This window comes from Mya arenaria, chromosome 11 (assembly GCF_026914265.1).
Source record: "Mya arenaria isolate MELC-2E11 chromosome 11, ASM2691426v1".
In the NCBI taxonomy this organism is placed as follows: Eukaryota; Metazoa; Mollusca; class Bivalvia; order Myida; family Myidae; genus Mya; species Mya arenaria.
Genome location: NC_069132.1, coordinates 46,431,638 through 46,459,636, shown reverse-complemented (window position 1 = coordinate 46,459,636; position 27,999 = coordinate 46,431,638). Strand labels below are relative to the sequence as shown.

Sequence of the window (27,999 nt, the reverse complement as noted above, 5' to 3'; positions counted from 1 at the left end):
TAAACCAGGAATATATTTTGTTTTATCTCTTTAATGCATTTATTGAAGAACTAACAGAATTGTTGTTAACAAGTAACAAACATGGTTTTAATAACAAATGGTATTCATGTCATAGTGACCTTATAATTTCCAAATTTTATACAAAACATATAAATAATGTCAAACAAATGTTCCTACATACCAGTGTTTCAAAAATTTCACCATGATTGACATGACATATATACATTTTTTGTATGAGCAGAAAAAATAGTTCTATTCAGATATGTGTAAAAAAGGTGTTCTTAACAGTTAAATGGTATATTACACAAGAAATGATTTAATTAATGAACAATCAACAATCTGAGCAACCTAATGGAAGATTTCATGATGCAGTACAGACATGCGCTTGATCTCTAAAGGAAAACAACATATCATGAAGATTTCTTTCCAGACCCACTTTTCCCCTTTTGAAACTTCTTTCCCCTATTTTTCCCCCCACCCTGTCCCTTCCATTTATTCTTGTACTTTATCTGTATGGTCTGTGCATTGTCAAAATGCTTCCTCTTTGCGCTAGTCACATCATCATTTTCATTCCCCCCGTCCAATTTCCTTTTCCTCTTTGCTCCTTTCTGAGATTTGTCACTATTTTCACCAGCCATTTTACTGACTTCAGTTTTACCACTACTGACTTTGGTTTTACCGTTGACATTATTAACATTTGAATCTTGTTTTTTCTGGTTTTGATTCTTCCATTTAATGCCTTGGCTATTCCTCCCTGTCGGCAGTCCAAGTTTCTTTCTCCTACTGTCTCCTATGATTTTCCTGCAGTAATAAAATTCATGAATTTAAAAAAAAGAACATCACAAGCAGATCAGTTGACAATCGTTAAGGCTAGAGTTTTGGGTCTTGCTAATCATGTGCATCTCCATGCTAATCATAACTCTCCATGTGAATATCCTGAAAGATTTTTTACTTCCATCAGAGTTTACAGCTTTTGCATGCCAACATTGACTCACAAAGGCTATGACAGTAAGTACCGTTACTTCTTTTTTTCACAAAAAGAACAGCAAATGAATAGGAAAGCAGACTCACTTCTTGTGTTTCAATTTCTCCTGGTCGTATCTGGACATGCTGGAAATCTTGGGTCTCTTGATGGATCCCTTCGCTAGAGTCTTCCTCTCCTTCCTGAAATGGTAAGATATTACTTAAACTGGTTTGGCACTAATCTTACATAACGTGTGTGAATAACACTAACAGTGTCTAGTTTCTTAAACCTCTTAAAGAAATCTTAACCTCTCACTTTAATGTTTAATTCGTATGAAACATTTGTACCAATATTGTACTAGAAATTAGAGCAAAGTAACAATTGCTCCTAACTTCTTCTTTAAATAAAATGTTCCCAAGCATGTACTTTTACATGTTATTTGAAATTTCATTATAAAACATTGAAATACTTTAATATCAAACCCTATTCAACTATCATATGTAGTATTTATCAGTCAATGTGCAGATTTAATACAATGAAGCAGATTGGTAGTATGGTGGTAAGAAGCTTTACTGTGAATACAGAGGTCACTGGTTCAATTCCCCGCCTCACCACTAAAAATACTGTCTTCCAGGAGGGAAGTTAAACGGGGCTCCCAAGAGTCACTGGTGAAGAAACAGAGTAGGTCTTACCACGGGTACAACCTGTCAATGTTTGTTTCCTTTCAAATTGGCCTAACCAAAAAATAAAGGTTTAAAACTTAACTCTTATCCCCTTAACAAAAGTACCTGTTAGGCTGGTTAATTTTCAACATGTAGTCTGGTACTGGGCAGCCTGCTGTTCTCATTACATTGGCAATGCTGAAATCACATATAAAAGTTTGCTCAATTTGAAATTTGAATCAATTAGTTATTTTGTTAAATCCTAAAACCAGGCCACACAGGAGAAACAGCAAATCATGTACAGAAACAATACACTAGTTATTCTTCAAAACTATTATTTTTTTTGTTTGTAAAAAAACACATTTTAAATGTCTCAAGTATAATAAAATACCTTCGTAAATAGATGGCATCATCCTCAGTGAAGAATGTAACAGCTTTCCCCATCCTGCCTGCACGTCCCGTACGTCCTGAAGTCATTTACAAAATGCCTGTTGTTAGTTATGAAGCAAAGTTCATGTATATACACTGGTACAATATAAAAGTTCTTCTGTCCTTACCAAATTTCCACCAGTCTGCATCAAACCCTCTAATTCTGGGGAGTACACAACATTTGAAATATCAAATTATACAATTATATTGACTATTGTTGGTGGGCTCTTTGCTTTTGTTCTTTCAGTTGTAGGTTCGAGCCCTGAAGTAGGCATATATATATACATTAAACAACTCACCTATCCTGTGAATGTATGATATTGCACTATTTGGAAAATCGTAGTTGATGACGAGGTTAACTCCTTTAAAGTCAATGCCACGCCCCATCAGCTCCGTACAAATCAAGATCCAGATTTTACCAGCCCGGAAACTCTTGATCACGTTGTCTCTCTGAATATATTTTGAAAATAAAAGGAGTACAGTTTTTTACATTCTAGAATTCACGAAATAATAAATGTTAAAATGACATCCATTAAGAGTTAAAGACATTACATACATGAATTTTTTTTCCCCTTTAGAAGTATTATTCCCTGTTTTTCTTCCTTGGGATTATAAAAACACACAAAATAAAATGATTTTCATAAAAAAAATATTCATTCAGTATTTACATTTCCGAATTCAAAGCATATCCTCTCATTTGTAATACCCGACTGACCAATCAGTGGCCAGCCAATCAATACCCGACTGACCAATCAGTGAAAAGATAAGGCATTACTGAGAGAAAGGAATAAGAAAAGCCGAAATACTGACATTTACTGTTATTGTTGCACTATCTATGCATATTTAGTATTTGTTTCGAAAAAACTAACCATTGGTAGATTTCACCCTCCTAATTGTTTGTTAGCTAGTTTAATAATTGGAAATATCATAACTAGTACAAGGAATTAATTTGAGTGTATATTATTCACAATGTTTTTTATTCATTCATATTTCTAAATTTGTCTCACTATTGTGCGTAAAGAGTTAAATCCAAAGCATAGACATTTGCTTTTGAATTTGTTTACACATAGCCAAGTCACTAACATTATTCAAATACGCAAATTCGTTCAATTGATATCCCCTGCCTGATTGGGCTAAGCCAAGGAATGGAAATCAGTTGTTGATGAAATATATAAATATATGAGTTTGAGTTTGATTGCAACTGTTTAAAATAAAAAAAAAATATTGTATATAATGTAACATTTAGAATTGACCAAGAAACCTTGTTTATGACTGCATGTTACCCAATTCCAAACTAATTTAAGATTTCATCAAGGCAAACATTCTGATCAAGTTTCATGAAGATTGGTCCGTATATATGCAAAAAATATAGCCTCTAGAGTGTCCACAAGTCTTTTTTTAAGATTTGACTCAGTGACCACATTTTTGACCCCTCATGACCTACTAGTTTCAAACTATTCCAAGATTTCATCGAGGCATTCTGATTAAGTTTCATGGAAAATAGAGCAGATGTATTGCCTCTAGAGTGTTTCAAAGATTTCTGTAAAATATGACCTAGTGACTGAGTTTTTGACCCATTAACCCACTTTTAAAATCCAGTCGAAATCTAAGCTAAGAGAATATTCTGACCATGTTTGAACTTAATCAGACCAATCACCACCATAAAATAGTTTCGGACAAGATTTTTGAAAGAATTGAACTAGTGACCTAATTTCTTATCACATGTGACCCAGTTTATAACATGTCCAAGTGTTCTTCAAGGAAAACATTCTGATCAAGTTTCATGAATATAAGACCATACATATTGCCTCTAATGTGTTTAAAAGATTTTTCTAAAATTTGACCTAGTGACCTAATTTTTGACCCCATATGCCCCACTTTTACAAGCGGTCCATATTTCATCAAGGGGTACATCATGACCAAGTTTGATTCTAAGATTTGACCTTGTGACCTAATTTTCAATCATATGTGACCCAGTTTTAAATAAGTCCAAGATTTCATCAAGGAAAACATTCTGATTAATATTTATGAATATTTGACCATGTATACATGGGTGAAAGTTGGAAATCATGAGAATCCTGAAAATTAAGCTGGGGTGCCTGGGGCCGTCTGGGCCCACGGTAGGGGGCCCAGGGGGGCAAAGCCCCCCGTTAGCTCCTGGGAATTAGTGGTTTTGAGTGCTTGTACAGCACTTTTCCAGGATTATATGATTGCCAAAGAAACTGACTTAATATCATGCAGAAAATGCATGATTTTCTGTAAACAGCTCTTGTTCATGGATATACCCTAAACATACTCTTTGATGTAGATTTAGAATGAAACATAACCTTCAAAATTTAGCTTGTTTACTTTCTAAGTCCTTAGTGTTGTACGCTGGGGGTAGAAACTTCATTTTCAATATTTTTTGCCACGATCTTTTATCACAAGAATATTGTTGTTGTTTTTTGAAAGAATCACCTAACCGCCAAAGTCCGGCTATTTTATTGGACTACAGCGAACAGCGAGCCAATCAGAATTGTCGTATCATATCGTAATTCACCGCTACCTAGGCGTTTAAAAAGCGTCTGCAATGTATTAATGATCGCGAACATACTCGATTGGGAGCAATTGGCTTTCCCGTTCGGAACTTATTGGCAGAAATGGTCGAACCAAGCTAGTCTATTTACGGTCGTAGCCGAACGGGCGCCGGGCTTCGTAAAAACCCATAAGCGAGCACCTTGCAATCACGAATCGTTACTAAAATGAATTGCAAAACAGATCGAGTCACTGGAATTTACTTTCGTTTTCGTTTCAACAATTTGAAAGTCGAAGTCAGGGTTGAGGTAGGCCTATACACCCTTCCCCCCCTCTGAAATCTTAACGGATTTACACGATTTGGAAAAGTGATCCCTGAGGACATCGAAAATCCGGTACTTCCGGAGCAGTCCGGAAAACTTTCACCCATGTGTATAATGCCTCTAGTATGTTCCAAAGACTTTTCTAATATTTGACCTAACGACCTAGTTTTTGACCCCATGAGACCCACATTTTTAAGTGGTCCATATTTCATCAAGGTTTACATCATGACCTATTTTGAACATAACTTGACCAATCATTACCATGATATGGTTCCGAACAAGATTTTTTAAGATTTTACCTAGTGACCTCATTTTTTTTACATATGTGATCCAGTTTTATTTACCACCAAGAGTTCATCAAGGAAAACATTCTGATTAAGTTTCATGAATATTTGAACATGTATAATGCCTCTAGTATGTTCCAAAGATTTTTTCTAAGATTTGACCTTCTGACCTATTTTTTGACCCCATGTGACCCACTTTTTTAAGTGGTCCATATTTCTTTAAGGGGTACATCATGAACAATTTTGACCATAAATTGACCAATCATTACCATGATATGGTTCTGGACAAGATTTTTTATGATTTGACCTAGTGACCTAATTTTGATCATATGTGACCCAGTTTTATTTATGACCAAAAGTTCATCAAGGAAAACATTCTGATAAAGTTTCATGAATATTTGACCATGTATAATGTCTCTAGTATGTTCCAAAGATTTTTCTAAGATTTGACCTAGTGACCTAGTTTTTGACCCCATGTGACCCACTTTTTAAAGGGGTAGAGTTATGATCAAGGGGAACATTCTGACCAAGTTTGACCATTTTCTGATCAATGCCTACCAAGATATGCTACCGGACAGACAGAAGGACGGACGGACAGAAAGACGGACGGACAGAAGGACGGACGGACGGACGGACAGAAGGACGGACAACACCAAAACAATATCCCCTCCCGAAATCTTCGATTCGGCGGGGGATAATAACCTGATACAACACAAATAACACTCCTGCTGGTGTTTGTTACCTGAAGCTGAGTCCTGTCAAGTTTTTTCATGGACTATTGTGTTTCTGATTCATAGCCAAAGTAACAGTTTTTGTTCTATGATGCCAATGCCAATATCAAAGCTATGAAATTCTTTTTTCTCTTCAAAATACAGATGAGCTAAAAATTCTTAATAATCTTTAATATTTACTTGAAATCATTAGTCCAATAACCCGGTACAACACAACCAACCATCCTGTTTTTGTTTGTTACCTGAAGCTGAGTCCTGTCAGAATGTATGACGTCCACGTTCATCCCATCATATATGAGCTCATGGAACAACTCCTGGGCTCGCTCCTTCGACTGCACAAACACTAGAACGGGTGGCTGTATTCCCTGTAAGTGAGTATGAAATGTTTATGGAATTATTATTTCTACATTTAAGCCATCATATATGAGGTCATGGAACAATTCCTCGGCTGGCTCCTTTGACTACACAAACACAAGAACCGGTGGCTGGCTGCCCTTGAAAGCACTTTTTAAAGAATGGCCTTTATGTTCTTTATAAAGTCTTGCACCGATATAAGTTTGTTGGCAGCATGTTGACAGTTCAGTGACTAATTTCTTTAGGTTGATCTTGAAGACAGCTATTGTGCATTACTCTAGAGTGCTGCCATCTTTCTCTTTTGAAGTTAAGGTAACATATGCCCTTGTGGAACTTGAACCCACAACCTCTAGTGTGAAAGACTATCACCAATACCACTAAATGCTCTTGCCCTCTAACAGGTACCTACCTGTCTGATAATGTTCCTGAGAGCGATCATCTTGCCAGTTTCCACTCCACAGAATAACAGTGACTGCTCTATCGTCTTTGTGGCTGAATTTCTGAGAAAGAAAATATAACTTTTTAAAATATGTTCATTAGAAATAAATATGCTACCAGTTCAACAAGATGTCGAAAATTACAGCCACTCACTATTTTATTTCTACCATATAGTATTTCATACATGTCTTTTTCTCAAAACAAAATGGAGAAGATGTTTCTGTATACAGACATAAACTTCAGAAAGAGGTAAATTCCATAATTATTCAATATGAAAAACAAGAACAGTGCAAGCAGACTGTCTGTTTTCTCAGTGGATCGACACCTTGAACAACAAGTTTTCAGTTAAAGTCAAGATTTTTTTTATTTGATAATGATGACACTGAGACCAGAAACAAGCCAATAACAATACTTCTAACAAACAGCTGGAATTTAAAAATACTATAAATTAAGGATGGCAACGAGTAGTAAAATTAATACTCGAGTACTCGGACGATCATTCGATCGAGTACTCGGGTACTCGATTACTCGGAAAAAATGAATACAGTATGAGTTCGCGAAGACAAGATTGTGTATACATGTATCGTTAATGACAATTAGAATTACAATGAACGAAAAATTAATAGCATACATAAAAATAGTAAACGAAATTCAATACGAAGTTCAGTTGTTCAGTTGTTTACTCTTCAATTTTTTTTTTTAAATGATAGCTTTTCGTACTGTGTAAATGTTGTTTACCTCATTAATGTTTATAATTCTTGATTTAAAATATCAACCAATCAATTGTGATAATCATTGCAAAAATAGTTAAAATACGCCCATTAAGAAATCAATTCGTGTAACGGCTAATACTCTTTCGCTCGTTAGCGTCCATTGTTTGGTGAAAGGTCTCTAATTGGTATACAATAGAATTGTGTAGGTGAAAGTACCGTATCAAAATTCGCTATTTGACATAAGTGCTAATTTGAAATAGGGGTCCTTTGTTGACAGTTTGCAACTATCACAACAACTGTCAACTAATTGATTGAGGTCAATTGTGTACACAGCGGGGATTAGAGGGACTGTAAATTGTCATCTTGGCAACTAACCAGATCTGATATTTTGTCTGTAAATCGTGTATTTTATTTTGTTAGATTTTTTAAAATAAAAATCCTAGTACTCGAGTAGTGATTTGGTACTCGAGTACTCATACGTTCGATCGAGTACTCGGGTACTCGTTGCCATCCCTACTATAAATACAAAGATTAACACTGACCTGGCACCCACATAAACTTGCACGACATTGTCAAGGTTCAATTTGCACCATTCCTCGACATCGAAGGCGAACGTTGCACTAAACATGGCTCGTCGCAGGTTGGCACCGTCACATGACTTGTAGATTAACGCAAGCTGAAATTGTTATGCTCTGTCAACGTTTGATCTTTTTATGTATAAAGAACATGGAGGGTATTCTTTTAATTGTTCCTTTTTATGTTTTAGTATGTAACTGCTTTGCAATCGATGGTACCATCAAATAACTGAGATTGAAAAACGACTGATTGATAATCAAATAATTTTTGTTTTGTATTTTGGCTTTACTAACAAGTACATTTTTAGGTCATTTTTCGACTTGCCTTTTCTGTTATTTTTGTTCATCTAGCATTGACAAAATTAACAGCAAATTAAGGAAAATAAGTTTTTAAGAGAAAAAACAAACAAAAGGACAGGAATGTTCAAAAATGGTCTAAAGAGAGTCAAAAAGTACATTTTTTTCAATAATTGATAAAAATAATATCAAGTTTGTAACTTTGACCTTGATCACATATTAGTTATAATTAAACATCAGCATAACAATGTGTTACCCAACACCTTCATCACAGTAGTCATCAAAATTAGACTTTTGGTCAATGGCTAAAATTCTTACACAATTATACTTGACTTGAATGACTACATCAAAATCTGCTGTGTAAAATTGTTTATTTAAGCAAGACCTGCAAAATCTTTACCAGAGCAGGGGTGGTTCTCTGCAGGTTTGTGTCCACTGTCATTGTAATAGGATTAACACTCTTTTAATGTTAGATTTAAGGAAAAATGTTAAGAAATTAATGGTATGCGTGTGACATTTTCTCCTGACAGTTCCCGGTTCATATCACCCGGTTCACTCTTTTATTAACAATTGAGCCTAAAGGCATATATCAAAATACTCAATAAAGAAATTCTGGTTATATTTCTGACTTAACAGTAGAACAATAGAATGGTGTTATACAGTGTAAAAGTACAACCAACTGATCGTTTATCCACATAAATATAAGTGAGCAAATCTATACCTGATCCCGGAATCCAGTTTTCCCCTCCTCAAACAGCTTATCAGATTCATCAACAACCAACCACTGAACACTAAAAACAAAGAAACCATTTGACTTATTTACTTTGCATAAAATGCTGCTTTTTGCAACACATGTATTCATCCCCATTATATCCATTTATTTGTCTTAAAACCTTGAAGTTAATAAAAATGTTTCATGCACATTATTTTGCTCATTCGTTGTTATGTTAATGTTTTTGTCATAGTGCATTTTCTGGACTCATTTTATTATTTATATTTCAATTTTTAAAAATTATTGATTTCATGGTGTACCTGGTCAGGGAGATAACTGGGGGCGACTGCTTCAACAGGTAGAGGAGTCGGTTTGGAGTGGACACCAGGATGTCTGCAAATAAGCAGAAAACACGATGTCTTTTGATCACAGGATAAGGAAAGTATGTGTTCAGTTTGGAGATCAAACGTACCACCTCCTGCAAGTAGGGAAATCCACCAATAAATAACCCAAATATGAGCCTCACTCTGGCTGGTTACTTGTCTAAGGTTGTTTGTCAGAGATGACAAAGTAATCCATACGATTAAACAATGTACAACAGTGTCCGTGTCTGTATTACAAAATATAATTCCTTTACAAATATCATGTTAACAGAACTTATCAGTCCAGATAACTCACATACTTTTTACCAGCGTTAAGTCACACCTATGAAATATCATTACGTTCTTTGAGATTTTCTCATACTAAACATGAAGAATACCACATCAACAAAGTAGTGAGAGAAAGGGGAACCTGCTCTTCAAATAAAACACCACTATCACAGTATTTCAAATATTGGTCAATACAAATTTCTTAGAGCTTGTTTGTGATGAAAGCTGATTGCTTATAGAATCATGCTGGAATCAGTTTCCAGTACCCGTGTCAATCTTGAGAGGTCATGAGAATTTTCCCCAGAAGGGGATGGAACTCGCAACATATTTGTTGAAAGGAGCTACACCTATACTAATAGGCAACTATGTATGATCCACTTTCTCTAAACTTTTAAAAAGCAAAATTTCTTTTATGGTAGTGCTGTCGAGTCCCTTAAACATTATACTGGTATCTTTTATCACAGTTCTTTGCGCTGCAGAACGACTTTACCATGTGAAAAGCTACCTAAATGCTACTTTATTGTGTTTTTGCCTTTCGCCCAAAAATTGCACCAACACAAAATGGCATGAAAGTAAACACCAATACATGTATGACTCATGATGTTACATACCAACTTTCTTGGAGATCTTCTTCATCTTGTTAACATCACTGCCTATTTTGTCGATATAGAGAATCCTGAAGCCAATCCCCTCAGACAGTCTCTGGAATTCCCTGTATGTCTGACGTTTAAAAACATATGTTTACTAACTATTTTTTTAGCCTATAATATATCATCAGGGACCATTTTCATTGAGTGAAAAATTGAATTTAAATTAAATGATAGAAACCTAGCAATCTTGTCAACCTAAAAAAGGACAAACTTTGTATATTTGATGTACGCAATTACAAATGAACCATATCAAAAGTACAGGGGACATGAAATAAACATCGTAAGTTGAAATATTTCACCATGATGCTTTGTGAGTACAGCCCAAGAAGTGATCAGGATTGTTATAGAAGTATTATGGATCACATGTTATAAAAATTAACAAGAGATGTTTGTCAAACATTATGCCCCCCCTGAGTGCCGTGTTGTCAGGATTATATGGACAATTGAATGAAATATGCATGGACCGAAATGACAGCTGATTTGTCGCTAACATTGTATGCCGTTGAGGCAGTTTTAAGATTATGGCCATTCAAAGTTTGAGGAAAGAGTGTGTTATGACCATGACCTTTGACTCTATGACCTCAAAATCCATAGTAGTCATCAGCTGGTCACCAAAAATCTAAATGTTAAGTTTGAGGGCCATGGGTGCAGGCATTGACAAGTTATCACACAGACAAGCATTTTTCATTCAAGGTCACTGTAACCTTGACCTTTGATCTAATGACCCCTTAAATCATAAGGTCAGGTCAGACACAACTCCAAGTCAAGTTTGAGGGCCATGGGTGCAGGCATTGTCCAATTATCGCATTCAAGGTCACTGTAAACCTGACCTTTGACCCAATGACTCCTAAAATCAATAAGGGTCATTTCCTGGTCAGGCCCAACTTACATGTCAAGTTTGATGATCATAGATTCAGGCATTGTTGAGATATCACTCGGAAAAGATAAGTTAACTTTTTGCGTTAAAGGTTACTGTGACCTTGACCTTGGCCTGATGACCCCCAAAGTCAAGGAGTCATCTACTGGTCAGGCCCAACCTTCATGTCAAGTTTGTTGACCATAGGTCCAGAAATTGTCGAGTTTGCTTTCAAGGTCACTGTGACCTTGACCTCTGACCCCTTAAATCAATAGGGGTCATCTACTGGTCAGGCCCAACCTCCAAGTCAAGATTGAGGGCCATGGGCGCAGGCATTGTTGAGTTATCACTCGGGCAACCTTTTATCGTTCAAAGTCACTGTTACCTTGACCTTTGGCCCAATGACCCCTTAAATCAATATGGGTCATTTACTGGTCAGGCCCAACCTCCAATTCAAGTTTGATGGTCATGGGTGCAGGCATTGTTGAGTTATCACTCAGACAACCTTTTACCATTCAAGGTCTTTGTGACCTTGACCTTTGGCCCGATTACCCAAAAACAATAGGGGTCATCTACTGGTCAGGCCCAACCTCCAAGTCAAGTTTGAGGGCCATAGGTGCAGGCACTGTCGAGTAATGACACAGACAACCTTTTACCATTCAAGGTCACTGTGACCTTGACCTTTGGCCCGATGACCCCCAAAAACAATAGGGGTCATCTACTGGTCAGGCCCAACCTCCAAGTCAAGTTTGAGGGCCATGGGTGTAGGCATTGTCGAGTTATCACATGGACAACCTTTTACCATTCAAGGTCACTGTGACCTTGACTTTTGGCCCGATGACCCCCAAAAACAATAGGGTTCATCTACTGGTCAGGCCCAACCTCCAAGTCAATTATGAGGGCCATGGGTGCAGGCATTGTTGAGTTATCACTCAGACAACCTTTTACCATTCAATGTCACTATGACCTTGATCTTTGACCCTATGAGCCCCAAAAACAATAGGGGTCAGCTACTGGTCAGGCCCAACCTCCAAGTCAAGAATGAGGGCCAAGGGTGCAGGCATTGTCGAGTTATCACATGGACAACCTTTTACCATTGAAGGTCACTGTGACCTTGATCTTTGACCCGATGAGCCCAAAAAACAATAGGGGTCAGCTACTGGTCAGGCCCAACCTCCAAGTCAAGAATGAGGGCCAAGGGTGCAGGAATTGTTGAGTTATCACATGGACATCCTTTTACCATTCAAGGTCACTGTGACCTTGACCTTTGGCCCGATGACCCCCCAAAACAAAAGGGGTCAGCTACTGGTCAGGCCCAACCTCCAAGTCAATTATGAGGGCCATGGGTGCAGGCATTGTTGAGTTATCACTCAGACAACCTTTTACCATTCAATGTCACTATGACCTTGATCTTTGACCCTATGAGCCCCAAAAACAATAGGGGTCAGCTACTGGTCAGGCCCAACCTCCAAGTCAAGAATGAGGGCCAAGGGTGCAGGCATTGTCGAGTTATCACATGGACAACCTTTTACCATTGAAGGTCACTGTGACCTTGACCTTCGGCCCGATGACCCCCAAAAACAATAGGGTTCATCTACTGGTCAGGCCCAACCTCCAAGTCAATTATGAGGGCCATGGGTGCAGGCATTGTTGAGTTATCACTCAGACAACCTTTTACCATTCAATGTCACTATGACCTTGATCTTTGACCCTATGAGCCCCAAAAACAATAGGGGTCAGCTACTGGTCAGGCCCAACCTCCAAGTCAAGAATGAGGGCCAAGGGTGCAGGAATTGTTGAGTTATCACATGGACATCCTTTTACCATTCAAGGTCATTGTGACCTTGACCTTTGGCCCGATGACCCCCCAAAACAAAAGGGGTCAGCTACTGGTCAGGCCCAACTTCCATATCAAGTTTGATGACCATAGGTCTAGGCATGGTTGAGTTATCACTCGGACAAGCTTAAAATTATTTTATCATTAAAGGTCACTGTGACCTTGACCTTTGACCTGATGAGCCCTAAAATCAATAGGGGTCATCTACTGGTCAGGCCCAACCTTCATGTCAAGTTTGATGACCATACGTCCAGGAATTGTTGAGTTATCACTTGGACAAGCTTTGGTCTACCGACGGACCGACGGACCGACCTACCGACCGACCGACCGACCGACATACCGACATGCCTGTGCAAAGCAATATACCCCTCTTCTTTGAAGGGGGGCATAATAATATATAATCTTTGACTGTAAACAGAATACATGTCTTGCAGATTTACCAGTAAATTATCTAGAACTAAAAGTTCACTACATAATATAATAATAATTATAACAAGGAGGAATGCCAAACAACACATTATAGCGAATTTTTCATTTTGACAATGGTGTTTATTTTTTCAATAGGATGTATGGTTAGTAGGAAGTAATTAAAAGTTGCTTTTAACTACTATGTAGTGTATTGTTTGGAGCAGAACAATACGTGTTTTAGCCAGGAATTAAAAAGGGCAGGGTGGGCCAAAAAAGGGGCAGGGTGGCCCAAAATAGGGGCATGGTGCTTTCTTAAATGGGAAAACAATGCGCACAATATTAGCTCGTGAAATAAAATGTCTTGGATTCAATTATTCTGACCAAAAGTCATGAAGAAAGGATAAAAAGGTTGAACTTATGAAAGAAAAAATGAAATTGTGCATTTGAATTGTGTTTTATTGTTGATGGAATAGCAAGTGAATTTAGTTTTTGTCACAGCACTCAATGACTGATATTGATAGGTTATATTTGTATTATGTAGGTATGATTATATGAAATGGTTAACCTTACATTACGATTGTTATTACTTAACAAGAGCTGTCACAGAGACAGCGCGCTCGACTATTCCGCCGCTTTTCAATGTAAGGATTGAAACGTTTAGGCGAAACATGCATGGATCACTGTTAGATTAGATTTCAATGCAATACATGGTGTGCTGAGATATTAACATAAATGTGGTTCCATGCAAAATTTTAACGAGAATTTCTAAGTCTAATTATAAAGCGCCATTATTTGCAAAATACAGTTATCTAACTTGGTTATTCATTTAAGTTGGGTGGTTGAATACCATTGTATAAAGTCTCAATGCAATACATCAAATAGTTGCTGAGATATTATCCTATGTGTGCTAACATGTAAGACCTTAACCAGAATTTCTAAGTCCCATAATAAAGGGGCAAAAATTATATATTATGAAAGATAGAGTTATCTTACTTGATTAAATAAGAAGGTTAAATTGATGGGAGCCTGTGTGTAAAGTTTCAATGCAATACATGATGTATTTGCTGAGGTATTGACTTAAAAGTTGTTACATGCAAAACCTTAACCAGAGTTTCTATGTCGAATAAAAAAGGGGCCATTATTTTAATTTAATGAAAACTGGAGTTATCTTACTTGGTTATTTAGATTGGATGGTTGATAACCATTGTATAAAGTCGCAATGCAATCCATCCAGTAATTACTGAGATATTAATCTACGTGTTACATGCAAAACCTTAATCAGAATGTCTAAGTCAAATAAAGGCCCATAATTTGCATTATATTCAAAAAAGTGTTATTTGGAAATACATATCTAATGTTTCAATGCAATACATGATATATTTGCTGAGATATTGACTTAAATGTGGTTACATGCAAAACCTTAACCAGAATTTCTAAGTTAAATAATAAAGGGCAATTATTTGCATTAAATACAAACTAGAGTTATCTAACTTGGTTAATTTAGTAGGTTGGATGGTTGAGTACCATTGTATCAAGTATCAATGCAATATCTCAAGTAGTTGCTGAGATATTAACCTATGTGTGCTTACACGCAAAACCTTAACCAGAATTTCTAAGTCGAATAAAAAAGGCCTATTATTTGCATTATATTTAAATAATTGTTATCTTACTTCATTAATTTAGTATGTTAGATAGTTGGGAATACATATCCAAAGTTTCAATGCAATAACTGATGTATTTACTGAGATAATGACTTAAACGTGCCTGCAAGCAAAACCTTAACCAAGGTGTGACGCCAACGCCGACGCCAGGGTGAGTAGTATAGCTCTCCATATTCTTCGAATAGTTGAGCTAAAAAGCAATCCAGACAGATTATGGTTAGTCTAGAAGGTTTCCATGACATCTGTTTTTGTAGGAGGTAAATTTAGAAATTATTAATATAGACAAATAATAACAGTTATAATTTTGTACCTGTTTGGCAAGTTCCCTGGTTGGAGAGAGGATGAGTGCACGTATCCCATCATTCCTGGGCTCACGCAGCTGGTGCAGTATGGGTAATATGAAAGCTGCTGTCTTTCCCGAGCCTGTCGGGGCACATGCCATCAACTCACGCCTCTGTAATCAGAAACTACTTTTTGAGGGGAAACTTGAAATTTGTAGAAGTGAACATTCCTATATCAAATCCTTTATCAAAATGCTATGAATTGTTTCAGAACGCACAAGCGATTTCCTCCATGTGTCCTCCAGTTTATTGTATAAAGTTGCTGTTTTTTTAAGTTTGTAAGAAACAAAATGTTATCTTATTCCACTTACTATTATCATGTAAAGTTCGGAGAGCACAACATAAACTTTGTGAAACTACAGCTTATCTACAGAAGCCTAAAAATTGAAAGCATAAACCTACCGCCAACATGGCAGGAACAGCCTGCATCTGTATGGGTGTGGGGCTGGTATAACCAACACCCTGGATGTTCTCTATGATCCTGGCATTGATGTTGTAGCGAGATTTCAGTTCATCAAAGCTTTCTGCTGGCTCAGGGACATCCGTTCCATACACGTGGATGCGATTCACATTCCTCACATGGTTTATCTTGAACACAACATTTTCAGGACGGGTAAAAGATTTAAAATATTAAAGGTGGAAATCTTATCTTACATAAAACTCATATGAGTTACAAGAGTATAACAGTAAAGGCCAACACAAAAAACTGCTTTTTATTATAACATAATTTACTGCTCAGCAAAATGTTTTCCAAAATCAGGAAATCAATGCCTAAATTATAAAGCACCTCATACTCTTTTTTCAAATCTTCCAACTTGCCTCATTTCAAGCTAATAATCGGACAAGGAATCACAACATTTTTTTCCTGGCCTAATTTTTAATAACCTTTATGCAATTTTTGAATGTTTATAGCTATACCTGCTCTTGCTTCAACTCAGCCTGTTTCTGTTCTGGGTTAACATCTTTTTTCTTTTTCTTTCTTTCTTTTCTCTGTTCCTTGTACAGATTTACATCAATGTCACCTTTTGACCTGATGTTGCCTAGCAACTGTATATCTCCTTCTGTTTCTTGTTCCAATCCTTCTTCATGCTCACTTTCACTTTCAGAACTGCTAGACGAACCTGAGGATTCTTTACTGTCAGAATCTGACTCAGATGAGCTTTCATTTTCTTCATCAGTGCTTACATTTGCTGTAAAATATTTCAAAATAAAAATACTTGAAAATTTCAAAATCATACTGCAATGCTATTTTCATTCAGAGAACAGTCAAACGAAGTTGTTGCAAATGCTGAATTTAATTTAAAAAAGATTATGATACATTATGGTAATAATGACAGTCATGTAAATTATTGATAGTTATTGCAAGTATGATTACTAGAAGGGCTTCAAAAAGTTTGGGACCTCAATCGGTCCAGAACTGGCGACCACCCCATCCCCAATTTTTTTATTTAAAAAAAAAATAATCCCCCCATTCTGTCACACATTTTCGCGATGTGTATTCTATTAATAAATTTTCATGATGAAGCAATTCTTTAGAGCTCTCGTAGCATATTTAGATAGTAATTGATTCAAAATTAAGTTTTTAATGGATCCTCATTGAATTCTGCGCTGCTTCTAACCAGGAACGCTGTGATCCTAATGAATTGCGGCTGGCGGTAAGAGGTCAGACAATAAATAGTTTAACAGTATTGTGACTAGTTTGCTTAAAGTTACTTCAGTGGATAAATATTCAACTGATAATCTTTCATAAATAGATATATATATATATATATATATATATATTCATAATTATTTTTTCTTAAAATGACGTAAGTGGCACACTAAGCGGTCAGACTCTTTAATTCATCAAGCGTGTCGCAGTTGATATCCTATCAAATTAGGGCACCACTAGCTTAATTTTATGGGTTTTTTCGGATACATGATAATGGATTTTTTTAGCAAATGTGTGACAAATATTTACTTGAGAAAAAGGAGGCAAATCTGACATCTCTTTAGTGTAATAAAAACAGCAAAGTCAATTATCACAGGCGTTATCGCCTTCAAGGATGTCCCCTAGTATTTAAGGATGTGGTATGACAAACACTGTTTGTGTATTACAATTATTTTACTGACTAAGCTGTTTTTGACCGTAATTGAAAACAAATTAACAATTTTCGGACCAAATTTTAAAGCCATTTTCTGAAATTTGTCCACCAAAATCAAAATCAAAATCAGTCACACCGGCAAATTAGTGGTTTTTAGAAGCACTGATTACTGGATTACAAACAACTGATTCAACCCTGCAAATTTGTTTTTTATTCAAGGAATAGATGAGCTTATAAAAACCTGATACTGATGATTTTTTAACAGGAATTTCTTCCTCGATTCCTTGCCCTCCCACTGGGTCAATTTTCTGGTGAGATGGCTCCTCTTTTCGTTTTAATATCTGAAAAGTACAAAGAAAAGTGTATTATTAAAGCATTCTACATGATTTAAATAGAACTTGTTCTAAGATCTATGTAAATCTTCTGATTGAAACCAAAAGTTATCATAACCAAAACATGTCCATTTGTGACCAAAACATGGTACAAACCCATACAAAGTTTCTTTGCAAGTTTAAATAAACTCTTTGTTGCTTTGGTTTATAAATGACTGAATAACAGCCATGGTAGGCAACAAAATCAAGAGGTTTTCATGGATTTCCTTTTGGCCCAGTGGTAAAGGCGTCTGCCTACAGAGCGGGAGGTCGAGGGTTCGATCCCTGGCCGCGTCATACTGAAAGACGTTAAAAGTTGGTACAAGTAGCTCCCTTGCCTGGTGCTTGGCATTAAAAGGCCGGGGTAATAGTATAAAAGGCAGACAGTCAGAAAAATGGCCACTTCACCTGACCTCACAGAGCTGTCTGCTAGTACAGACTGCCAGTACATTTTTTTCAAATATACAAATTATTAATGAACAAAAAAAGCTAAAATTTGCAAGATGGCTCTTTAAATGTATCAAAAACACATTTTGTGAATTTCAAGTCTCTCAAACAGTTATAAATACAACTTTCAATTTTATTTTTTTCAAACTGTCAAACAAATTCAAATTTCCCAGCAATGTTGATTGACAGATCTTGAAAGTTCATGACCCTCTAACAGCCAACTGAATTTCACTACCAATTCCTGTTTACTACAGGTATACTATCATAGTTTGAAGTTGTAACTGCCATATGGTGGGAAACATCCATTATCTGGGTTGATATATACTATCAAATGGCTTATTATAACACAATTCGTAGAAGTATTGGTCATGGTATACGAAACTTTATTTATCTAATCTCAAATGAGAAACCAATGGATGAATTCTTATGTACCACTCTATCCTGAATGATATAACACCACACGCCATGTGAATGTTTACAATTAAAACTGCTCACCAGAGCAGACCTCATAAACCAGATTTACCATGCCTCCTCTGTCAAACAGGCTTAATTGCTGTCCGGTAAGATATTTGACGTCAGGCACCTCGGCCTTTAAAGGGTAGTGCTTGGAAAAGTTGTGAACCAAGTACTGGTTTAACCCAGGAAAGTTGTACCCTGAGTATCAGTGCTTTACACCAAGCACGTAAAAGAACCAAGGGGTCTCTTCGAAAAAGAGCTAAGGTATCGCACCCGGACTTCCTTGTATCCCACCACTGTCTCTTCTGCTAGTCCAAATAATTGTACGTTGACAGATCTTTTTTAGATTTTTGATATGGCAGATCCTTCATGTACAAATTGTTAAGACTTAAGTATCAAAAGTGGGTAGTTGTTCCGATCAGGATTCAGGGTTAAAGCATATAGCATCTATAAAATATCATAAAAACAAGAAATATTACCAGATAATGTTATTTTATATTAGTTCCGTACACAAAAAAATAAATATCCAACTTATAATTATGAGTTTGACGGCTTTTCTTCATTTCATTCTGTCAAAACATAACGATATATACATGAAGGGCACCTGCAAGGCTTCAGGGCACAGTTTTAAATCGCTCGGAACATTTCGGCCATGGCCGAGTTGTTACAATTGTGCAACGAGGTCTATCTCGAAGCTTTGTCGGAGGAGGTGAAGTTATTACGATTGTATCGAGTTGTTCCCCTTCGCATAATTGTTTTCTGTGTCAGTCAACTTTCGTTTTATTGGAAAGCTAAACAACTTGTTTTAATGCATTAAATGCTTGTTTAGTGCAAAATAACATTTCACTTACATGGTAAAATATGTATATAACTCTTTATGATCAATTTCAACCATAAAATACTTCACTTAAAACAATTTCAATATTTTTAAAACACCCCGGTTTTTTGCACATTCCCGTTTAGACGTTAGGGATTGGAAGACGAGAATTGGGGGTAAAAAAGTGCGTCCTATGCATGACATAATACGGTAGTGTATGAATAATGAAACCTTTTTCAGAAAAGTGTCAAAAAGATACCATATAGTGATTCACGTTGTCAAAATCTGTGTCACGAAAACACATGTCAATCCAATAAATTTTGCTTCATATTGCAATATAACCCAAAAGATAAAAGGGGAATACATACGTGTAATTTTTCTGCATCAGATCGGAATCTTTTGAAGTCAAACTTTGCTCCTGCACCCAACTTTTTGAACAAATCATATGCATCCATTATCTTCAAGTAGTCGAATGATTGTATTGATTAACTGAACTGTCAACATGTAATAGCTCAACCGGTTTGAAAATAATTGGCTTTGGATTTTGTAGTAGTCAAATGTGGATTAGATATTATATCTAGGGTCAAGAACAGACATAGGTTGACCAAACATCAAAATAGGCATTTCTATTATGTATATAATCAATCAATTCCAGTCCTAAAGCTTACAAGGTAGTCAAAACGGGGTGCGGGGTGATACAGGAATCCAGTGGATTTCACGTGAAATCCACTCAAAACGTGAAATCCACTCAGAACTTATTTTAATTAATAATTTAATTTTTTTATATACATATTAGAAAGTGCCTCATGAAGGGTTTATATTTCAAATTTTATTGAAATTGGTCAAAAAATAAAGAAGTTAGAGCAATTTTTCTTTTTTTTCCAAAAATAGATCGGAAATCGAGGTGAAATCCAGATTCCGATAAGTGAAATCCACTCATAACTCATTAATTTTAATAAATAATTTTCTGTTTTTGTATATTTATTAGAAAGTGCCTCATCAAGGGTTTATATTTCAAATTTTGTTGAAATTGGTAAAAAATAAAGAAGTTAGAGCAATTTTTCAATTCTTTTCCAAAAATAGATCGGAAATCGAGGTGAAATCCAGTTTTCGAGAAGTGAAATCCACTCATTACTCATTAATTTTAATAAATAATTTTCTGTTTTTGTATATTTATTAGAAAGTGCCTCATAAAGGGTTTATATTTCAAATTTTATTGAAATTGGTCAAAAAATGAAGAAGTTAGAGCAATTTTTCGAAAATAGATCGGAAATCGAGGTGAAATCCAGTTTTCGAGAAGTGAAATCCATCTTAACTCAGTTTTATTAATTAGTAATTTTTATTTTTTGCATACATTTTGGAAAATGCCTCATGAAGGGTATATATTTCAAATTTTATTGAAATATATCAAGAAATGAAGAAGTTGGAGCAATATTTCGGAAATCGAAGTGAAATTCACATTTTGACAAGTGAAATCCACTTTTTCAGACGTGAAATCCACTCACAACTCATTTATTTTTAACAAATTAATTTTTCTGTAGAACAAATAATTGAAAGAGCTTCATAATGGGTTTATATTTCAAATTTTATCCAAATTGATCCAAAAATAAGAAAGTTGTAGACCTATTTTGAAAAAAAGATCGGAAATCGAAGTGAAATCCACATTTTGACAAGTGAAATCCACTTTTTGAGACGTGAAATCCGCTCATAACTCATTTATTGTTAACAAATTATTTTTTTGTTGAACAAATAATTGAAAAGGCTACATAATGGGTTTATATTTCAAATTTTATTCAAATTGATCCAAAAATAAGAAAGTTGAAGTTATATTGTGAGGGCGTTTTGTTGTGTATGCATAATTGTTTATTTTTTTCATGATAAACACAATATCCATACACATCCAGGCCATACCACGTGGAGGCGCCCTCAATCATGGCCCTTTTTTACTTTCGAATTTTGAAAATATTAAAAATTTAATAAATAATCCGAAAATTGTTTTGAATTACTTGTTTATGCCAGACATTTATTTATGGTTATTTATACATGTACATTGGTTGATATACGTGATCATAAAAAATTAAAAAAAAAAGAAACAAACAAATACAACAGAACAAAGTTACACCAAGTGAAATCATATGTTTAACTTGGTATACAATAATGAGAGATAATGAAAAGGTATGTTCACAACAGTTAAGGAAAATAATTACACAAAATAAACAATAGCAAAATATGAAAAAAAATATACGCAGGTTAACAGAAAGGGGAAACTTCAAAGACAAATTTCTAAGCAAAAAAAGTTTCAACGCACAGAGAAAACGCATCAATAATCTTGTTCGAAAAAGTGTACAATGCATTGAAATGAAGGACATAAGATTTCATAAGGACTATCACAGTGACATGGTGCACTACAAAAACAAAGGACACATTAAATACTTTCACGCCATCAGGAAACATATTACGTAATTTCACAGATTAATACGAGCTAAAAGCAATTATTGTGATGTTAGTTATAAATATGCTTATTGTTGTAGTAATAGTAGTAGTAGTTCGCAAATGTGCTTATAAAAACACGTACTTATTAATTTATTGTTGTTATATAGTTGTTATTTATATTTTCAAATGTGCTTCATTCATTCATTTAAAGATGTAGTAATATCTATTCATGATTGTTAATGTACTTTTAACTTATTATGAAATATATTTTTGAAATGAATAAATATTGCATTAACTCATATAAAACGTCTCCGTTTTCAATAATAAGCATATTATAAAATATGCTAAGTATATATCACACTTACCGATTCAGTGCTGCTGTGTAGTTGTACTCATCCCCGACACAAGCACACTTTATACACGCAAACTTGAGATGACGTTGGTCCCAAGACTTAAGCTCAAGCTTGCCCATTTGACAACATGTACGATGGCACCACAACTTACAATTATCACAATAAATTGAGTCAAGTGCACATGCCTCAAGGCATACACTACACGGAAAAGTTCCCATTTTATGAACAAATACAGCAGAAATATACAGAAACAATTAATTATCCTTTTAAATATCCAAATATAATAAAACAAAATACACAGAAACAATTAATTATCCGTTTAAATATCAAATAATACGTATATCCAACACTACATGTTCATAGCATAAAAAATAAAAACATAGCAATGACAATTGCCATTTCTGATACATTTTATACTTACCATATCTTCTCAAATTCTTTTTCGGCATAAAATAATTACTGCCATTGTACTAAACTTCTTTAATTTTACCGCCGAGCATGTTATGTCAACTTTCTCGGATATGTGATGTATCACCTTAACCGCTAAATGCGAAAGTAACGGCACGTGAGAGTCGTGATCCTCGTCTTTGATAGATATAGATCAAAGACAAGAGTAATTATTAAACGATATTATAGAACTAATATATTGTATAGTGGTTACTTCCAGTAAAAAACACACCAATATATTGCATCTCAACTGATTCAGATATTAGATCTAATGTTATATAAGAGATCTCGACTAAAATGGATTAAATGATACTAATGTAAGTAAATGAAACATAAAAACATTAAAATATAATCATCGGACACAAGCAACTACTGTATTAATATTAAGATACTTGATTGAATTTATTTCTTTACACTTTTCTTTCCCAAATACTGGATTTCACTTGTCAAAATGTGGATTTCACTTCGCTTTCAGATCTATTTTCAATATATTTATCTAACTTCTTCATTTTTTGACCAATTCCATTTAAATTTTAAATATAAACCGATGATAATGCCTTTTCAATTATTTGTTCAACAAAAAAAAAATTGTTAAAAATAAATGAGTTATGAGTGGATTTCACGTCTGGAAAAGTGGATTTCACTTGTCAAAATGTGGATTTCAATACGCTTTCAGATCAATTTTAAATATATTTATCAAACTTCTTCATTTTTGGACCAATTCCATTTAAATTTTAAATATAAACCGATGATAATGCCTTTTCAATTATTTGTTCAACAAAAAAAAATTTGTTAAAAATAAATGAGTTATGAGTGGATTTCACGTCTGGAAAAGTGGATTTCACTTGTCAAAATGTGGATTTCAATACGCTTTCAGATCAATTTTAAATATATTTATCAAACTTCTTCATTTTTGGACCAATTCCATTTAAATTTTAAATATAAACCGATGATAATGCCTTTTCAATTATTTGTTCAACAAAAAAAATAATTTGTTAAAAATAAATGAGTTATGAGTGGATTTCACGTCTCAAAAAGTGGATTTCACTTAATTGTCAAAATGTGGATTTCACTTCGATTTCCGATCTTTTTTCAAAATAGGTCTATAACTTTTTTTTTATTTTTGGACCAATTCCAATTACATTTTAAATATAAACCGATGATAATGCCTTTTCAATTATTTGTTCAACAAAAAAAATAATTTGTTAAAAATAAATGAGTTATGAGTGGATTTCACGTCTGAAAAAGTGGATTTCACTTGTCAAAATGTGGATTTCACTTCGATTTCCGATCTTTTTTCAAAATAGGTCTACAACTTTCTTATTTTTGGATCAATTTGGATAAAATTTGAAATATAAACCCATTATGAAGCCCTTTCAATTATTTGTTCTACAGAAAAATTAATTTGTTAAAAATAAATGAGTTGTGAGTGGATTTCACGTCTGAAAAAGTGGATTTCACTTGTCAAAATGTGAATTTCACTTCGATTTCCAAAAAATTGCTCTAACTTCTTCATTTCTTGATATATTTCAATAAAATTTGAAATATATACCCTTCATGAGGCACTTTCCAAAATGTATACAAAAAATAAAAATTACTAATTAATAAAACTGAGTTAAGAGTGGATTTCACTTCTCGAAAACTGGATTTCACCTCGATTTCCGATCTATTTTCGAAAAATTGCTCTAACTTCTTCATTTTTTGACCAATTTCAATAAAATTTGAAATATAAACCCTTTATGAGGCACTTTCTAATAAATATACAAAAACAGAAAATTATTTATTAAAATTAATGAGTTATGAGAGGATTTCACTTATCGGAATCTGGATTTCACCTCGATTTCCGATCTATTTTTGGAAAAAAATGAAAAAATTGCTCTAACTTCTTTATTTTTTGACCAATTTCAACAAAATTTGAAATATAAACCCTTCATGAGGCACTTTCTAATATGTTTGCAAAAAAAATAAATTATTAATTAAAATAACTGAGTTCTGAGTGGATTTCACGTTTTGAGTGGATTTCACGTGAGATCCACTGGATTCCTGTATCACCCCGCACCGGTCAAAACGTTGCCATGTAATTCATTACAGAAATGCTGTATCATTATATCAATATAAGAAGATATGAAAAGCCCTTTGCAAAATATTCGTAAAACATTCATCACAAGAGTACAATTAAGTTGATTTTTTAGAACATATTGAATTATCGTAGAAACTCTTAGTATAAACATATAAGGAATATGCTATAAACCTATATAAAAGTGATGAATTAATTAACATGGTAAAAGTAATATAATGCAAATCATACATAAAATATTACACAAAACAAAATTCATTTGACAAAGCTTAAATAACTGAGAATCGCTTAAATACATTGAATTGAATCAGATAGAAAGACTAAAAGAGCAACATTGACAGGTAGCTACTGACCAAAAAAAAACAATATATAGTAAACACACCTGAAAAAAGTAAAATTATACATAAAAGCAAATAACATTAAACTAATTGAAAGGCATGGTGCAGCAATACAAAGGAAAGCAATGGTTACAGCAAAAGCATTACTCGAAAGGCATACATTACAAGCTCATTATCTATAATGCAACGAAAGACAAAGCCAGCAGCTACATAATCATTCTACAAACATGCATTAAATGGATCGGTTTGATTGTGTATTATAGAATTAATTTGCTGAAGAACCAAGGAGTTTTGTGATTAGCTTATTGTGTGCCACAGTGCCGTCAAATTACATTTGCATATTTAAATAGACGTTGTTGCTACTATCCTTGTCTCAGTATTAAAATTACATATGATTCGGGCGGTAAACATTAAAATGAATGAATTATTTAAACATGCCGTCTCTCTTTAATTTAAATCTGGGAGTACATTAAATTAATTAAATTTGGAGCATATTAGTTATTCTGTACATATATGGTATATTTTTTGTATTTGTTACGGATATTACTAGTTTCTACCAATCACCATGGAATAAACAACACAAAAACGAATAACAGCGATAGTACACTTACATACCATTCAGAATACAACCCAGACATTCACAAGGTTTGATGATACGATATTCTAGTGGTATAGTATCCGCATTGGATGCACATGGTGCCAGGTTCGATCCCCGCCCGGTCATACCGAAATGAGTTTCATGTAAATGCGGTTCATGTACCGCGCACTAGATCCATTGCATAGCTCTCAGCTTTGGAGGGTAGTACTGGGAAATTTTGAGTACCTGGTTGAAACTCATGAAAGTTGTTTCCTGAAAATAAATAACTTGTTTGTATCATTTTTGGCACGTGAACTAAATAATTGGTCAGGAAGAGAACCAGGGTGCGTACCCAATCTTTCCTGTTTCTGCGAAGCTTGTGCAGTATGGGCAATATCATGAATATGAAAGCCACCGTCTTTCCCGAGCCTGTGCACACGTCATTTACCCCCTCTCTAGAATTAGATAGTTCATGCTCAAATATTCAAATTATATTTTAAGTATACTATTAGTCGTGATGAAATTAGGTGAAGTCGAGCCATTTTGCAGCCATTGTGCGCTGGCAGGCCTTTATAATCTTTTCAAATGCTTTACGTATATGTATGCACTGTATGCCTGGACCTGCAGATAATTTCAGAAAGTGTCCTCTTTAATCTTAAGTATGCCAGAAAATGCTCCTTCAATTTGAAGACACACACATACTTGCTTAATATTTTAATGTTAAGTCATATTAGAACTAAAATATATAAATTGAGCATTATCTCAAAAATGATAAATTGTACTCAATATTGTTGTCTGCATAGTTACTGACTTTATTGAAATACTCGTTGCTATTTTTCAATCATAAACAATATTTAATTTAAATATATATATATATATATATATATTACATTATTGTACAAATGTATCGGAATAATTAATAGTTTGTTAGTGTTCTTTAACCAATTAGTGACAATACACGAGCAATAAACAGCTAGTAGCGGCCTCTCATATTAAAAAGCGATGACAGACACGCCTGACAACAGTGATGGCGGATCCGTGGTCTAGTGTTAACACACTTGACTGTCAATCCAGGGGTCGCAAGTTCGATTCCCTGCCACACCACAAAAATACTAATCGTCTTCCGTGAGATACGTTAAATGGGGGTCCCATGTGACAGAGCTATACACTGGTGCACATTAAAAATCCGGGGTAGCACTAACCAGGGTTACGTTCTGCCTGTGCACTATGCACCAAAAAAAAAAAAAAAAGACAAACAATCTTATCGGAGCACTCACCGTGTGGACAAGGCCCGGGTGCGAGTATAAATAAGCTTACATACACACACGCACGCACGCACGCGCACGCACGCGCGCGCACGCACGCACGCACGCACGCACGCACACACACACACACACACTCACTCACACACACTTGACAACAGTAGCCAAGTGACAGCGGCGGAACACTTTAAAGTGTTAATTGTTAATCATAGTCTCTCATGACAGACTATAAAATATATGTTTTTATTCTTAGTTGAAATATTTCGCTTAAATAAAAATATAACAACACTAATTGCAGAACAAATGAAACGTACATTCGTGATTTCATTTCATTTTGTAACAGAAGTAAAAATAGGTAAAATTACGACAGACTATGTATATTAATTTCAAACCACTAAGCGCTTCAGTATTGTTATATGTTTTTCTATATTTATGCAAAACATTTATTTTTGCCATTTTTAGTTATTCCCAATATCTTATTTTCGCTAAAAAAAACTTATTTTCGCAAAATTTTATTTTCTTGATACCAATGATCCAATTATAGAGTGTTCGGTTTCATTACGTATGTAGTGTTGATATTGAATATTAAAATGAAATAATAATAAAACATGTTTTGCTTATTTCGCTTAAATTACTCTTATTTTCGCCAAAAATAGTCTTAAAAAGATAAGTAAATAATATCTTAATATCACCTAATTTATTCGAAAATGATATATTTAATTTTTTACTCCTTTTAAAACAAAATAAAATGGTCAATTTTGTTTACCAAGCATCGACAACACAATGTCTGACTCAATAAGTTATTTCAATACCTAGAGATCGGGAATTAGGAGACCGGATGAGACCGGATAATACGGCGAGGGACCGGGAAATAGTATCGCCGACCAATTTACTCGATTAAATCAAGCGCGCTAGTGAAACCACCAATCGGAAGAGTC

At 34.8% G+C, this 27,999-nt stretch overlaps 1 protein-coding gene across 1 annotated transcript; it reads right to left on the bottom strand.

Moving 5' to 3' along the window:
* Positions 1-17: 17 nt before the first annotated feature.
* Positions 18-20,058, bottom strand: LOC128207321 (probable ATP-dependent RNA helicase DDX52). Its single transcript, XM_052910171.1, has 16 exons — positions 19,943-20,058; positions 17,725-17,824; positions 16,318-16,589; positions 15,802-15,987; positions 15,369-15,512; positions 10,258-10,366; positions 9,317-9,389; positions 9,006-9,075; positions 7,955-8,088; positions 6,671-6,761; positions 6,150-6,272; positions 2,355-2,505; positions 2,018-2,093; positions 1,753-1,824; positions 1,072-1,164; positions 18-801 (listed from the first exon to the last, which is right to left on the bottom strand). Exons 1-16 carry the CDS (start codon positions 20,027-20,029, stop codon positions 411-413), a joined length of 2,172 nt encoding a protein of 723 aa, XP_052766131.1. The 5' UTR covers positions 20,030-20,058; the 3' UTR covers positions 18-410.
* Positions 20,059-27,999: the final 7,941 nt, after the last annotated feature.

Excerpts from the sequence above, each read along its gene's own strand:
- LOC128207321 (XM_052910171.1), bottom strand. The coding sequence starts at position 20,029 with ATGGATGCATATGATTTGTTCAAAAAGTTGGGTGCAGGAGCAAAGTTT. Across the intron at positions 9,076-9,316 it reads CCAGTTATCTCCCTGACCAG|TGTTCAGTGGTTGGTTGTTG; the intron begins GTACACCATGAA and ends CTTTGTTTTTAG. Across the intron at positions 6,762-7,954 it reads CAAGTTTATGTGGGTGCCAG|AAATTCAGCCACAAAGACGA; the intron begins GTCAGTGTTAAT and ends TTTCTTTCTCAG.